General features: G+C 45.3%; 1 protein-coding gene across 1 annotated transcript in view; it reads right to left on the reverse strand.

Annotated features, from left to right (window-relative positions):
- The window catches only part of LOC309552209 (NADPH oxidase 5-like), a 79,089-nt gene that overhangs the window by 791 nt on the left and 61,970 nt on the right, over positions 1–16,328 (reverse strand). Inside the window, exons 14-15 of the mRNA XM_082253045.1 lie at positions 10,905–10,989; positions 9,289–9,388 (exon numbers count right to left, since the gene is read on the reverse strand). Of these exons, the coding sequence (XP_082109171.1) occupies positions 9,289–9,388; positions 10,905–10,989 (185 nt within the window). The remainder of the gene's footprint in view (positions 1–9,288; positions 9,389–10,904; positions 10,990–16,328) is intronic.

The raw sequence follows: 16,328 nt of genomic DNA on the forward strand, positions 1-16,328 counted from the left end.
TTACACACAGGCTTTCTGATCCGGTCCCTGTCAGTTTTTCAGGCGGACCCGATCGGATGCTCCATGCACCCCATGGAGCGCCAGATGTCAGAGGTGACATGTCCGCTGACACTCGTTGCTCTCCGATCCGATACTGTCCATGAAATCCAGACAGATGGAAACCCTATTTTCCATCCGTCTGGAGGATCGGATCGGATAGGATCGGATGAAAATGGACAGGTGGGCCATTTTCATCCGATCTCCAAAAGAGGAGAGCGGGGATCTGAAAGGTCCATCACAGCACTGTGAGCTTGCTCAGAGGGGCTTGGCGGATTGATCCCCGCTGAGCAAAACCGGGCGGAAAGCTCATGTGAAAAGACCCGTAGCGTTGACACCAGACTAACCCCATCATGTAGGAACCTCCAAAAGTTAGCCAAATTAGCCAACAGACAGAAACAATATGTGACTCAATGAACCCAGTTAACAATGGAAATGCACACCTAGAAGGCACACAATGATAGAGACACACTTAATAAACACGTAACACCTTAAGGCCCGTACACATGTACCGATCATCGTCATACAAACGTCGGCGGACGAAAGATCTGCCGATTGTACGCTTGTTAGTATGGTGCCTCCGACAGCTGTCTGCGCACATTCTGCGGACAAGAGTCTTTCTTGCAAACATAAAAATTTTTGTATGCCGACACCAGAACGGACGATTGTTCGCCAGTCAGTACAGAAATCAGCCGACAGACCGCAGATTTGCAAGACTGGGCATGCTCAGAAAAGAAAAAACACAGGGAAAGTTAACCATTACATGACATCACTTCTGCAGTCAGCTGAAGTCGGCGGACAAAATTCTTGTGCTGTCTTTGCACTTTTCAACAGACATCGACATCCCGGGGAGAAAAGACGAACGTTTGTATGACGACGATCGGTACGTGTGTACGGGGCTTTAGTGCCCTTTCACACGGGCTGTCTAAACAGGTCCACCTGTCAGTTTTTCAGGTGGACCAGATCAGACCCTACAGTTTCCTTTTTGGAGCGGCAGATATCAGCAGACACCCACCGCCATCCGATCCTGCCCACAAAAAAACAGGCTGGTGGTGGTCCTATTTTCCCTCCATCTGGCTGATCGGAAGGAACTGGGCTGGCGGTCTGTTTCCAACCAATTTCCCCATAGAGGAGAGCGGGACTGGGTCCGTGTCCGCTCTGCAAAGTGAGCGGACACGGACCTGCTATCCGCTTGCTCAGCGGAGCAATCTGCAGAGCTGAGCTAGTGGATTCCGCTACATGGAGGCGCCCGTGTGAAAGGGGCCTTAAGAAACAAACTATAGCAGGAGACCCCAGCATCAGGTTGCTTGAGCTGATTAAATTAACATCTGCTCCGAGTCTCACAGTCTAAAGCAGTCAATGCTGGTTTGGACATAGAGAAGGTGACCAGAATTTTAAAATGAAATCCGGGGACATATTTTTTTTTTTTTTTTGGCAAATGGCACAGGACTACACAATACACAGAGTGCTGGGCACAGGACTGCATAATACACAGAGCGCTGGGCACAGGACTGCATAATACACAGAGCGCTGGGCACAAGACTATATAATACAGGACTACTGGCCACAGAGGACGGAGAGAAGGCAAAAGTGCTAAATAATTTCTTCTCTTCAGTCTTCACAAAAGAATCGGGGGGCTACACTAGCCCAGATGGTAATGTTAAATTAAATAATACACCTCAGGAAGTACCGCCATGGTTAACAGAAGATAGACTTAGAACTAAACTAGAGAAACTTAACATAAATAAATCACCGGGACCGGATGGCTTGCACCCGAGGGTTCTTAAAGAGCTCAGCCAGGTGATAGCCAGACCATTATTCTTGATCTTTAAGGATAGTTTACAGATGGGTATGGTGCCAGCTGATTGGAAAAAAGCCAACGTGGTACCAATATTTAAAAAAGGGCAGAGATATATCCCGGGTAACTATAGGCCGGTCAGCCTAACATCAGTAGTCTACAAGATTTTGGAGGGGATGTTAAGGGACCACATACAAGACTTTAGTAATGAAAACTGTATTATTAGTAGTAATCAGCATGGATTCATGAAAAATCGTTCTTGCCAAACCAATCTATTAACCTTCTATGATGAAGTGAGCTGCCACCTAGATAAAGGAAGGCCTGTGAATGTGGTGTATCTGGACTTTGCATAGGCATTTGACACCGTTCCCCACAAACGCTTACTTTAGAAACTAAGGTACGTAGGTATGGACCATAGGGTGAGTAATTGGATAGAGAACTGGCTCCAGGGGAGAGTTCAGAGGGTGGTGATTAATGGGGAGTACTCGGATTGGGCGGGTGTGGAAAGTGGGGTCCCCCAAGATTCTGTCCTGGGACCAATCCTGTTTAATTTATACATAAATGATCTAGAGGAGGGGATACCCATCACAATCTCGGTATTGGCGGATGATAGTAAACTAAGCATGCCAATATCTTCTATGCAGGATGTGGAAACCTTACAAGCGGACCTGAACAAAATAATGGTGTTGGCAACTACATGGCAGATGAGGTTTAATTTTTAGAAATGTAAAGTAATGCACTTGGGCGTCAGAAACACAAAAGCAAGCTGCTCACTAGGGGGGGAAACCTCTGGGTGAGTCTAGGATGGAAAGGGACCTGGGGGTACTGGTAGACAACAGGCTTGGCAGTGGCATGCAGTGCCAAGTCGCTGCAAGCAAAGCCAACAGAATACTGGGATGTATAAAAAAGGGGATTCACTCCAGAAATAAAGAGATTATTCTCCCTCTCTACAAGACTCTGGTCCGGCCACATCTGGAGTATGCTGTCCAGTTCTGGGCACCGGTCCTCAGGAAGGATGTGCTGGAACTGGAGAGAGTCCAGAGAAGGGCAACAAAAATAATTTGGGGAATGGAGGGCATCGGTTATGAGGAAAGACTACAAGCACTGAACTTATTCTCTTTGGAGAAGAGACGATTGAGGGGGGATATGATATCAATGTACAAATACTGTACTGGTGACCCTAGCATAAGGAACAAACTATTCAGAGAAAGGGAATACAATAAGACACGTGGCCACTCACTAAAACTAGAGGAAAGGTGGTTTAACCTTAAAATACGTAGGGGGTTCTTTACTGTCAAAGCTGTGGGATGTGGAATTCTCTTCCACAAGCAGTGGTATCAGCAGGGAGCATCAAAAGCAGAGCAGTTCAAAAAATTATTAGATGGGCACCTTAAAGACCACAACATACAGGGGTATACAATGTACGGTTAACATCAAACACACACACACACATCATAGGTTGAACTGGATGGACTGATGTCTTTTTTCAACCTCACTAACTATGTAACTATGTAATACACAGAGCACTGGGCACAGGACTACATAATACACAGAGTGCCCTAACATAGAAGCCCCAAACATGTATCTGGGTCCTCCAGTTCCCAGGGTCTGTGTGTTTTGGGGAGACATGGATTTGAATCCAAAGTAAAATTACACCAACGGTCCCCCAGGCACACACCTCCCAAAGAATAGAGCCCCCCCAAACACCAGGGCCCATAGTCAGTAGACAAGAAGTTACCCTGCAGTCCCCTCCAAAAGTCTCTGTCCTGTGTGAGAAAGTATCCTGTTCTCTTTGTATTGCTTCCTTTATGTGAAATCCCTGGTGCTCCTGCCAGTCCCTCTGCTTTCCTATTAAAAACTGACCACACTAAGCAGGAGAGCACAGCGTGGTCAATTCTCTAGTGCTGGGAACTCTGTGTGCTCTCCTCCAATGATCACACCTGTCCTGACATGCACCCCCCCCCCCCCCCCGCTGCACAGCCTGTCACTGGGAAGCTCTGTGTACTGTTGCTTCTCCTCCCCCAAGCTCTTATGCAGCTGAGAACAGAGGGAATGTGATCACTTATAAAAAAGGGGGGAAAGGTGTTTATAAATTTTTTATATCTATATACAAATGTTTTGCATTTCATTTCTATTTTAAACTGAATGGGTTGTTTTACAAGGTGATCGTTTACAATCAAACTTTAACCACTTGTCGTAGTATAATGGCCCAGTATTGTGGGGGCAGGAGGGAGTGAGAGTGCCCGGTATTGGGGGGTCAGGATAGGGGGTGAAAGTGCTCGGTATAGAGGGGGGCAGGAAGGCGGTGAAAATTACAGATAGACTGATATGTTTTTTTCAGGGCCGATACCGATATTTTGTTCACAACATATCGGTATCGGCCAATATGGGCCGATATTTTGTACATTTAAAGTTTTGAAAAATAAAGACAATTTTTGACACAAATTTGGTACTGAACATATTCATTATTTAATGCTTAATGGCTGGTTTGCTGTCTCCCTGTGGTCGGTGGGTGGGTGGCTGGCTGTCTGGCACCTTGTGTGGTGGGTGGCTGGCTGTCTGGCACCTTGTGGTGGGTGGCTGGCTGTCTGGCACCCTGTGGTGGGTGGCTGCCTGGCTGTTTGGCACCCTGTTGTGGGTGGCTGGCTGTCTGGCACACTGGGGTGGGTGGCTGGCTGTCTGGCACCCTGTGGTGGGTGGCTGTCTGGCACCCTGTGGTGGGTGGCTGGCTGGCACCCTGTGGTGGGTGGCTGGCACCTTGTTGTGGGTGGCTGGCTTGCTGGCACCCTGTGGCGGGTGGGCTGTCTGTCTGGCACCCTGTGGTGGATGGCTGGCTGTCTGGCACCCTGTGGTGGATGGCTGGCTGTCTGGCACCCTGTGGTGGGTGACTGGCTGGCACCCTGTGGTGGGTGGCTGGCACAGGGCCTGTGGGTGGCTGGCTGGTACAGGGCCTGTGGGTGACTGGCTGGCTCGCTGGTACAGTGCCTGTGGCTGGCTGCTACAGGGCCTGTGGATGTCGGTGGCTGGCACCGGGCTGCTGTGGGTGGGTGTATGGCTGTGATACAGTTCCGCAAGACTAGTCCCGACTCCAAACGAGGCTGTTCAAGGCGAGGGAGGCGGCCTAAGAAGGCAGAATGACGTCACAAAAATATCAGCAATATCGGCCAGTTCCGGGGCCGATACCGATATATCGGGGAAAGTGCATATCGGCCACCAATATATCGGCCTTGCCGATAATAGGTCTCACCCCCTTCCTGCCCCACCCCCCCCCCCATACCAGGCACTTTCACTAGGGATAAAGTCCCCTGGACTGGGGGGGGAGCAGGAAGGGGGTGAAAGTGCCAGGTATTGGGGGGCACGAAGGGGGTGAAAGTGCCAGGTATTGGGGGGGGGGCACGAAGGGGGTGAAAGTGCCCAATATGGGGGGGGGCAGGAAGGAGGTGAAAGTGCCCAGTATTGGTGGGGGGAAGAGGGTGAAAGTGCCGGTATTGGGGGGGCAGGATAGGGGGTAAAAGTGCCTGGTATTGGGGGGCAGGAAGGGGGTGAAAGTACCTGGTATTGATGGGGGCAGGAAGGGGGTGAAAGTGCCCGGTATTGGTGTGGAGAAGGGGGTGAAAGTGCCGGTATTGGGGGGGGGGCAGGATAGGGGGTGCAAGTGCCTGGTATTGGGGGGCAGGAAGGGGGTGAAAGTACCTGGTATTGGGGGGCAGGAAGGGGGTGAACGTACCTGGTATTGGGGGGCAGGATAGGGGGTGCAAGTGCCTGGTATTGGGGGGCAGGAAGGGGGTGAAAGTACCTGGTATTGGGGGGCAGGAAGGGGGTGAAAGTACCTGGTATTGGGGGGCAGGATAGGGGGTGAAAGTGCCCAGTATTGGGGGGGACAGGAGGGGGATGAGAGTGCCCAGTATTGGGGGCAGGATAGGGGGTGAAAGTGCCTGGTATTGAGGGGGGCAGGAAGGGGGTGAAAGTGCCTGGTATGGGGCAGGGCAGGATGGGGGTAAAAGTCCCCGGTATTGGGGGGTCAGGAAGGGGGTGAAAGTGCCCGGTATTGAAGGGTTTAACTGGTTTATTATGATGACAATTATTAAGTTGGCATCCTCCCAGGGGGGGCAAATACTTTGACCGCCGTCCATAGGCGCAAGTCGCACAAGTGTGAATGGAGCCTCAGGCGCACGTTTCCAGTGCCCCCCAACCGCTGGGATAAATGAGGCCTTATGGATACGGGGACGCCAGTTTCCTGCATAATATGAAACACACCAGCCGGATTTGAATTTTAAGGGAAGCTGTGATTTCTTTTTTTTTTTTTTTCTTCAAAAAGTTTTCTCTGGCGTCCCTTCCACCTTCCCGTCACCCGGGGAAATGTAAAGTTCTTTTGGCAGCACAGATGTATTTCCCGTCCCGGGGTCTCCTGAGCCCGCGATGTGAGCGATCGGCGTCTGACAGCAACACTGCAATCCATGATTAGGATATGTGAGAGCGAGACGAGTCATTAATCACTGACAGCTTACCGCACCGTGCACACCTCTGACTGCGCATCGGGGGAGGGGAAGTGATCAGCGGGAAAGTAATAAGGAAACGTGTCGCTCTGCAATCATCGCAGGGAAAGAAGTGTGCAGGTTCCTGGAGAGGAGAAGATTGCCGACAACTTGCATCTCTTTCTCCGTCTTAAATTGTGTTTCCACTTTTGCAGCCAAATTAAGAAACTTTGACTTTAAGGGGGACCGGACTGTGACCATTGGGACTAGAAAAAGTCCCGACGTCAGTGGGAATAAAGAATGCCCCACTGTTGGTGTCAGTGGGAGGAATAGTGCCCCATTGTTGGTTTCAGTGGGAGGAATAGTGCCCCATTGTTGGTGTCAGTGGGAGGAATAGTGCCCCATTGTTGGTGTCAGTGGGAGGAACTGTGCCTCATCATTGTTGCCATTGGGGGGAATTGTGCTCCTTCATTAGTGTTGGTGGGAGAAGTTGTGCTCCATCGTTGGTGTCATTGGGAAGAATTGTGACCTATTGTTGGTGTTACTGGGAGGAATTATGCCCCATCGCTTGTGTCAGTGGGAGGAATTGTACCCCATCATTGGTATCAGTGGGAGGAATAGTGCCCCATCATTGGTATCAGTGGGAGGAATTGTGCCCCATTGTTGGTGTAGTTGGGAGGAATAGTGCCCCATCATTGGTATCAGTGGGAGGAATTGTGCCCCATCATTGGTGTAGTTGGGAGGAATAGTGCCCCATCATTGGTGTCAGTGGGAGAAATTGTTGGTGTCTTTGGGAGGAATTGTGCTCCTTCATTGGGTGTTGATGTGAGGAGATGTGCCCCAGCATCAGTGCAATTGGGAGCAATTATGCCCCATCGTTGGTGTTACTGGGAGGAATTATGCCCCATCATTGGTACCATTGGGCCCAATTGTTGGTATCATTGGGAGGAATTGTGCTCCTTTGTTGGTGTCATAGGGAGGCTCTTTGCCCCATCGTTGGTGTCATTGGGAGGAATTGCGCCCTGTCCTTGGTGTCATTGGGAGGAGTTTTGCTCCATCATTGGTGTCAGTGGGAGGAATTTTGCCCCATTGTGGTGTCAGTGGGAGGAATTGTATCCCATGGTTGGTGTAGCTGGGAGGAATAGTGCCCCATCATTTGTGTTAGTGGGAGGAATTGTGCCCCATCGTTGGTGTCAGTGGGAGAAATTGTTGGTGTCTTTGGGAGGAATTGTGCTCCTTCATTTGGGTGTTGGTGTGAGGAGATGTGCCCCAGCATCAGTGTAATTGGGAGCAATTATGCCCCATCGTTGGTGTTACTGGGAGGAATTGTTCCCCATAATTGTTGGTTCCAATTGTTGGTATCATTAAGAGGAATTGTGCCCCATCGTTGGTGTCATAGGGAGGATCTTTGCCCCATCGTTGGTGTCATTGGAAGGAATAGTGCCCCGTCCTTGGTGTCATTGGGAGGAGTTTTGCTTCATCATTGGTGTCATTGGGCCCAATTGTTGGTGTCATTTGGAGAAATTGTGCTCCTTCCTTGGGTGTTGGTGTGAGGAGATGTGCATTGGTGTCATTTTGCCCAATTGTTGCTGTCAGTGGGAGGAATATGTACCCCATATTTGGTGTAATTGGGAGGAATTGTGCCCCTTTACTAGTCTCAGTGAGGAGCGGGGATAATGCCCCTTATTGGTATCAGTGGATGTAAATAGTGCCCCAAGGGCCAGATAAAGGCAAACAAAGGGCCGCATCTGGCCCCCGGGTCGCAATTTGGAGACCACTGGTCCAAGAAACCGTTATCAGCCTGTGAAAGCATTGGTTCAGATGTTTTAAGAGCAAAGGAAAGATCTGGGGTCTGATCCCATATGCCTCAGAAAAGGGAACCTTTCACTGCCCATGCGGAGTGGCAGCAGTTTAGAAATTGTGGCAAGATTTCTTTGCTCCCCCTCTCGGAAATCTTCATCTCCACTCTAGTTTTGAACATTCCACCATTCATTCCTACGGGGGGCCAATTTCGTCACAAAAACTACGATATTTCGCAAATCACTCAGCGAAAACCTTCCAAAAAGTAATAGCAACGCGATCGGGAACGATCCGCTCGTTTCGGTATATTACTTGTCTATGTAGTGTGAAAACTGTGGGAGGAGTTAGGGTGCCAAATTTTCCCATAGGCTTTCACTATAATAAGAATAGTACATATGTGAAAGAATAGTATATATGTGAAAGAATAGTAAGTGTACATGCCATAGGCAAGAACACTTAATACTGTTTTTGTTAAAGGAGAAGTACGGGGAAAGCTAGTTTGGCTGTACTTCTCCTATGGATCACAGAAGTGCAATTCGTTTTGCACTTCTATGACCCGTTTTCAGCAGACAGCGGGCTGAAAACAAAACAAAACAAATTTTTTCATCATTCACATGTCTTTTAAGTACCGTCGTTTGTAGCGATTATACAATCGGGCGCAAACTTTAAGCACTTGCCGACCGTGTAACAATTTACTGTGGCAGGCCGGTTCTATTGTGCGAAATCACGTACCTGCATGTCATTAACTGCAATAGCCTGTAGGAGGCGCGCATGCACCGCCAGAGACCCGATCATGGGCTGATTGGAGAGAGGGGGAGCTAATCAGCGGGTCCAGCGGATGTCAGCTGGCCACCTGTAAACGTTCCCGAGAGAGGCAGATTGTGGTTCCGACAGAGGAGAAGATGGAGATCTTGTGTTTATGTTAAGCAGGAACACAGATCTCTGTCTTCTCCTAGTCAGAGCACCTCCCCCACACAGTTAGTAAGCACTCCCTAGGAACACAGTTAACCCTTTGATCACCCCTGATGTTGACCCCCTTCCCTGCCAGTGTCATTAGTACAGTGACAGTGCATATTTTTGAGCACTGATCACTATATTGTGTCACTGGTCCCCAAAAAAGTGTCAGTTAGGTGTCTGATTTGTCCGCTGCAATGTCCCGCTATAAGCCGCTATAAATACCTTCCGGCTCCTCGTCTGCCTGGTCCAGCTCCAGCTTGGTTAACAAACTGACAAACCACTCAAAAAACTTCTGGTCTCGATTTATCCAGATAAAGTCCACCTGGAACAGAATAAAATGGCGGAAATTTACTCATCACTTTAAATTCTTTTTTGCAAACTGCAGTTATTTATTTTATTCCAGTATTTGTCTGTTTTCTTATAATAACTTATTTATTGGTTAGCAGCCTCAGTCTAAGTTAACCGATTCAATACCGGACACTTCCACCCCCTTCCTGCCCAGGCCAATTTTCAGCTTTCAGAGCGGTCACACTTTGAATGACAATTGCGCGGCCATGCAACACTGTACACCTATGACATTTTTTATCATTTTTTTGAGACAGCTAGAGCTTTCTTTTGGTGGTATTTAATCACCACTGGGGTTTTTTTTACTAAACAAACAAAAATAGACCGAAAAGTTTGAAAAAAAAAAGATTTTCTTACTTTCTGTTATGAAGTTTTGCAAATGAGCCATTTTTTTTCCTTCACTGTTGTACGCTGATGAGGCTGAAATGATGTGCACTGATGAGTGTGCACTGATGCGGCTACACTGATGTACATTGATGAGGCTGCACTGATGTGCACAGATGAGGCTGCACTGATGTACATTGATGAGGCTGCACTGATGTGCACTGATGAGGCTACACTTATGTACGCTGATGAGGCTGCACTGATGTGCATTGATGAGGCTGCACTGATGTGCACTGATTAGGCTACACTGATGAACACTGACGAGGCTGCACTTATGTGCATTGATGAGGCTGCACTGATGTGCACTAGAGAGGCTGCACTAATATACGTTGATGAGAACTGATATACATTGATGAGGCTGCACTGATGTGCACTGATGTACGTTGATGAGGCTGCACTGATGTGCACTAGAGAGGTTGCACTGATATACGTTGATGAGGTTGCACTGATGTACATTGATGAGGCTGCACTTATGTACGTTGATGAGGCTGCACTGATGTGCACTAGAGAGGCTGCACTGATATACGTTGATGAGGTTGCACTGATGTACATTGATGAGGCTGCACTTATGTACGTTGATGAGGCTGCACTGATGTATGTTGATGAGGCTGCACTGATGTGCGTTGATGAGGCTGCACTGATGTGCACTAATGAGGCTGCACTAATATACGTTGATGAGGCTGCACTGTGTGAAATGATGAGGCTGCACTGATGTATGTTGATGAGGCTGCACTGATGTGCGCTAATGAGGCTGCACTGATGTGCGCTAATGCATTGATGTGCGCTAATGAGGCTGCACTGATGTGCACTGATGAGCGCTGATAGGTGGCACTGATAAGCTGCACTGATTGGCACTGATATTCAGGGAAATATGCATCTACCATTTTATTCTTTAGGGCCTCTGCTTAAAAAAAAAAAAATGATAATGTTTAAGGGAATTCTAAGTAATTTTGTAGAAAAAAAAGAAAATAAGTTACATGTAGGAGAGGAATGCGATTGGCCTGGACTGGAAGCGGATAATGAAGTTTTTATTATTATAGGGTTTATATTGCCATGTGTTATGCAGTATTGTGTTATCTGTAGCCGGTCCCATCGTCTACAGTCCTCACCTTTCTGAGCTTCATCTCGCTGTCCTTCAGATTCTCAAACCACGAGTAGCTGCAGTTCGGGCAATTCTGTTTCCGCCTACGGTACCTGATAAATATACAAATCATTCCCAAATACAGAGACAGTATTTTTGTGTGCTGGATTTTTATTGGTTCAGATGATGCTTGTAGCAGAGACTGCCCCTACCAACATACCGGACACCAAGGGGTGTATTTACAAGATAAAAAAAAAATGTAATATACGTGTTCGTCCATCAAAACTGCATGTAAATACGAGCCATGCAAAATCGAGTGCTCTCAGGCTATAGTTTTTGCCATTTGTGCGAATGCAGAAATACCACAGATGGCCACCAGACGGAGCCAAGGAGCACATGTATTCCTATATCAGTGCCATCTAGTGGCCATAATGCAGTATTTACAGTTATCACCAGATCAGATCAGAGGAAATCTTCCAATGGGATCACCTATGACGTTGACTGCTAAAAGGGGATTTTCTATTACTTTAAATTTAATTTCCTGTTGTGTCTGTTGGAAAGAAAGTGAATGAAGATCCCTAAAGAGACACGGACAGGAAAAAAAAAAAAATTTCCTACGCTTGGCTATAAATAAGTGCTGACTATTAATTTACAATTAATACAAAAATGCATTAATCTATAAAATTAACTAACTTACCTACTTCTAATGCAAATTAGGTAAATAAAGGGATGAATTTAAAAAAAAAAAAAAAAAAACTTGCTGAGCTATTTATCCTGCAGAACTGCATGTACATTCGTTCTGTGTGAATGGTGCAAAATGGACTTTTACTGGGTTGTTTTCTACCCAGGTCGGATGGTATTTATTCATAAGAAAAGCACAAACCACAACACACTACAATATGGCCACTAGATGGAGCTCATGATCATAAGAAATAAATATTTACTATGCTCTAGCTCCATCCACTGGCTATACTGCGGTATTTTCCTGATTCACACTGTATTAATGAATTAATAACACTTGATTTAGCCTAATAATATTCGATTTTGCAGTATTCACACAGAACGAATGTACATGCAGTTTTGAAGGGCGAATAGCATAGCTTTGCAAATTTTTAATAAATACACTCCATAGAGTTTAACCACTTCTGGACCGGAAGATTTTCCCCCTTAATGACCACCAGGCCATATTTTGCGATTTGGCACTTCGTTGCTTTAACGGACAATTGCGCGGTCGTGCGATGCTGTACCTAAATAAAATTGATGTCCTTTTTTCTCACAGATAGAGCTTTCTTTTGGTGGTATTTGATCACCTCTGCGATTTTTATTTTTTGTGCTATAAACAAAAAAACAGCGACAATTCTGAAAAAAAACAAAAAAAACAATATTTTCACATTCTGCTATATAACATTCCCAAAAAAAAAAAAATATTTAAACATCAACATTTTTTAACATTTCAGGCCAATTTGTTTTCTGCTACATATTTTTGGTAAAAAAAAAATCGCAATAAGCGTATTTTGATTGGTTTGTGCAAAAGTTATCGCGTCTACAAACTACGGGAAAGATTTATGTCATTTTTATTGTATTTTTTTTTTTTTACTAGTAATGGCGGCGATCTGCGATTTTTAGCGGGACTGCGACATTGCGGCGGACAGATCGGACACCTAACTGACATTTTTGACACTTTTGGGGTTACCGGTGACATTACTACAGTAATCAGTGCTAAAAATATGCACTGTTACTGTAATAATGACACTGGCAGGGAAGGGGTTAACAATATGGGTGACCAAGGGGTTAAATGTGTACCTAGGGGCATGTTTATAACTGTGGGGGGCGTGGCTTGTGAAATGATCATAGAGACATGTGTTCCTATATAGAAGGATCACAGGCGCTCTGTGATCGTTCCAGGCAGAAGAACGGACGGATGTGATTACAACAGCTGACCGTCCTTCTCTCTCAGCGGGGAACGATCGCGGGTGTCAGGCGGCAATTGGAGCCTCCTACCCCGTGCATCGGTTTCCCCACTGACGAGCTGTAGGCGCGCGACCGGCGTGTGGTCGGCAACCGGTTAAATACATATATGTGTCTTATATTCCTAAAAATTTGTAATTCCTTTAAGCTGATTTTGTGATTCATACACCCCGGTCAGGCGGGTGACATCTATTTTTTGGCAGATTTTAGCAGTTTCCTGTGTCACCTGTCTGTCTATTATCCAGGTAGGTGCCTTAGCACGGTGCAGGGTTGGACCATAAAGTAACGTGAACCTCTTTCCTGTGTGGCTACAAATATTTTGACAGGTAAAAAGCATAAACATGTATGTATTTAGCTCATTGGCTGGAATTACACGATGGGGGTGTGCTATGGGCTATTTCCTGTGCCAGTCGAGTGTTTTTTTCCATTCTAATTTTGATTAAAAATGGAAAATACTCCATTTGGCCACTAGATGGTGCTAAAGCATCATAGGGTTTGATCACCATCTAGTGGCCAAATGCGGTATTTCCTATTTTTGCCCAGTAAAAGTGCATGTACCTTCGTTCTGTGCAAAATGGGCCAAAAAAAACAAAACAAACAATGAATATTATTAGGCTATTTTCTGTGCTATTCGAGTGTTTTTCGTTTAAATTCTGATTATGAATGGAAAATACCACATTTGGCCACTAGATGGTGCTAAAGCGTCACAGGATTTGAACACCATCTAGTGGCCAATTTCGGTATTTTCTGTTTTCGCCCATTGAAAGTTGATGTACATTAGTTCTGTGCAAATAGCGCAGAAAAGAAACAATGAATATTCTTAGGCTATTTCCTGTACCAGTCGAGTGTTTTTTTTATTAAATTTTAATTTTGATTAAAAATGGGAAATACCACATTTGGCCACTAGCTGGTGTTAAAGCAGCAGAGGATTTGAACACCATCTAGTGGCCAATTTCGGTATTTTCTGTTTTCGCCCAGTGAAAGTGGATGTACATTAGTTCTATGCAAATAGCGCAGAAAAGAAACAATGAATATTCTTAGGCTATTTCCTGTACCAGTCGAGTGTTTTTTTTATTAAATTTAAATTTTGATTAAAAATGGGAAATACCACATTTGGCCACTAGATGGTGATAAAGCATCACAGGATTTGAACACCATCTAGTGGCCAAGTGCAGTATTTTCTCTCCTAAAGGGAGAACCATTCGCCCAGCACAGGCAATAGCCTAATAACATTCAGTTAACAGTTTTTTTTTTTTTTTTTTTGCCACATTCACACAGAAAGAATGTAAATGCACTTTTAGTGAAAGTGTATATACGTTAGTTCTGTGCAAATGGGGGAAAAAACAAACAATGAATATTCTTAGGGTATTTCCTGTGTCAGTCGAGTGGTTTTCATTAACATTTTGATTATGAATTATTATTATTATTATTATTATTATTATATAGGATTTATATAGCACTGACAGTATACGCAACGCTTTACAACTTGAGGGTAGACAGTACAAATACAACACACTTTAATACAGTAGAAATCAGAGAATGGAAAATACCACACTTGGCCACCAGATGGTGCTAAAGCATCATAAGATTTAAACACCATCTAGTGGCCAAATGCGGTATTTTCTGTTTTAAATTAAAAACCTTTTTGACCAGCACAGAAAATAGCCTAATACCATTCATTTTTTTTTTGGGGGGTGGGGGGGTTCCACATTCACACAGAATAAATGTAAATGCACTTTTATTGCATTATTGCTATGCATTTAATATTATTATTATTTTTTTTATAAATACACCCTAATCCAGTTCTGGTTAATACTACATTTGGCCACTAGATGGTGCTAAAAGCACCATGGCATTTGAACACCATCTAGTGGCCAAATGTAGTATTTTCTGTTGTTGCCCAGTAAAAGTTTATGTACATTTGTTCTGTGCAAAATGGGCCAAAAATCAAAACAAAACAAACAATGAATATTTTTAAGATATTTCCTGTGCCAGTCGAGTGTTTTTCATTTTATGGAAAATCGAAATTTGGAAAATACCACATTTGGCCAATAGATGGTAGTAAAACAACACAGGATTTGAATACCATCTAGTGGCCAAGTGCAGCATTTTCTGTCTTAAATCAAAAACCATCCGACCAGCACAGCGCAATAGCCTAATAACATTATTTTTTTTTTTTTTTTTTGCCACATTAACACAGAATGAATGTAAATGCACTTTTATTGTGTGAATTAATATGCATTTTTTTTTAATACACTTTATTCCAGTGCTGGTTAATACTACATTTTGCCACTAGATGGTGCTAAAGCATCATAAGATTTGAACACCATCTAGGGGCCAAACGCAGTATTTTCTGTGTTCGCCCAGTAAAAGTGCATGTACCTTCGTTCTGCGCAAATGGGACAAAAAACAAACAATTAATATTTTTAGGCTAATTCCTGTGCCAGTCAAGTTTTTTTTTCAATTTTGATTAATAATAATAATTATTATAATTATTATACAGGATTTATATAGCGCCAACAGTTTGCGCAGCGCTTTACAGTGTGGGGGAAGACAATACAGTTACAGTACAATTCAATACATGAGGAATCAGAGGGTGGAAAATACCACATTTTTCCACTAGATGGTGCTAAAGTTTCATAGGATTTGAACACCATCTAGTGCCCAAATGCAGTATTTCCTGTTTTAAACTGAAAACCATTCGACCAGCACAGGAAATAGTCTAATAACATTTGTTTTATTTTTTTTGCTTGTTTTTTTTGCCACATTCACACAGAATGAATGTGAATGCACTTTTATTGTGTGAATTGCTATGCAAATGTTTTTTAACCACTTCTGGACCGCCTGCTGCATATTTACTGCGGCAGGGCGGCCCGGCTGCGCAAAATCACATACATGTACGTGATTCTGTGCAGCGGATTACGGGGCACGCGCGCGTCGCCGGAGTGGTGCTCCTGCTGTGTCCAATAAATCCCGCTGATCGTTCGGCGGGATGACAGAATGGCAATTTGCCTATGTAAGCAAAGCAGACTGCTGTTTTGTCAGGGAGGAAAAGAGAGATCTGTGTTTCAGCTAAGCTAAGCTGAAACACAGATCTCTCTTTTCCTCAAGTACATCCAGTCCCCCCACAGTTAGAAAGCACTCCCTAGGAGCACACTTAGCCCCTTCAGCACCGTAGTACTACGTCGGTCTCGCGCTTGGTGCTGGGGGGGGCGAGCACGCACCGCTGGCGGTGCGCTCCTGCCCCCACTAGGCAGCAGAGATGCTGATGCACTCGGAGCCAGCAGCTGCGATTGCCGCCGGGCACCCCCGATCGCTCCCTGCTGAAAGAGGACGGTCTGCTTTTGTAAACACAGCTGACTGTTCTTCTCTCTGAAATGACTATAGAGCTCCTGTGATCCTTCTATATAGGATCACAGGTCTCTATGGTCATTTCAGAAGCCCCTCCCCCACAGTTAGAAAACACCCCCTAGGCTCACATTTA

Source organism: Pelophylax lessonae (assembly GCF_965119305.1).
Source record: "Pelophylax lessonae genome assembly, chromosome: 4".
NCBI lineage: Eukaryota > Metazoa > Chordata > Amphibia > Anura > Ranidae > Pelophylax > Pelophylax lessonae.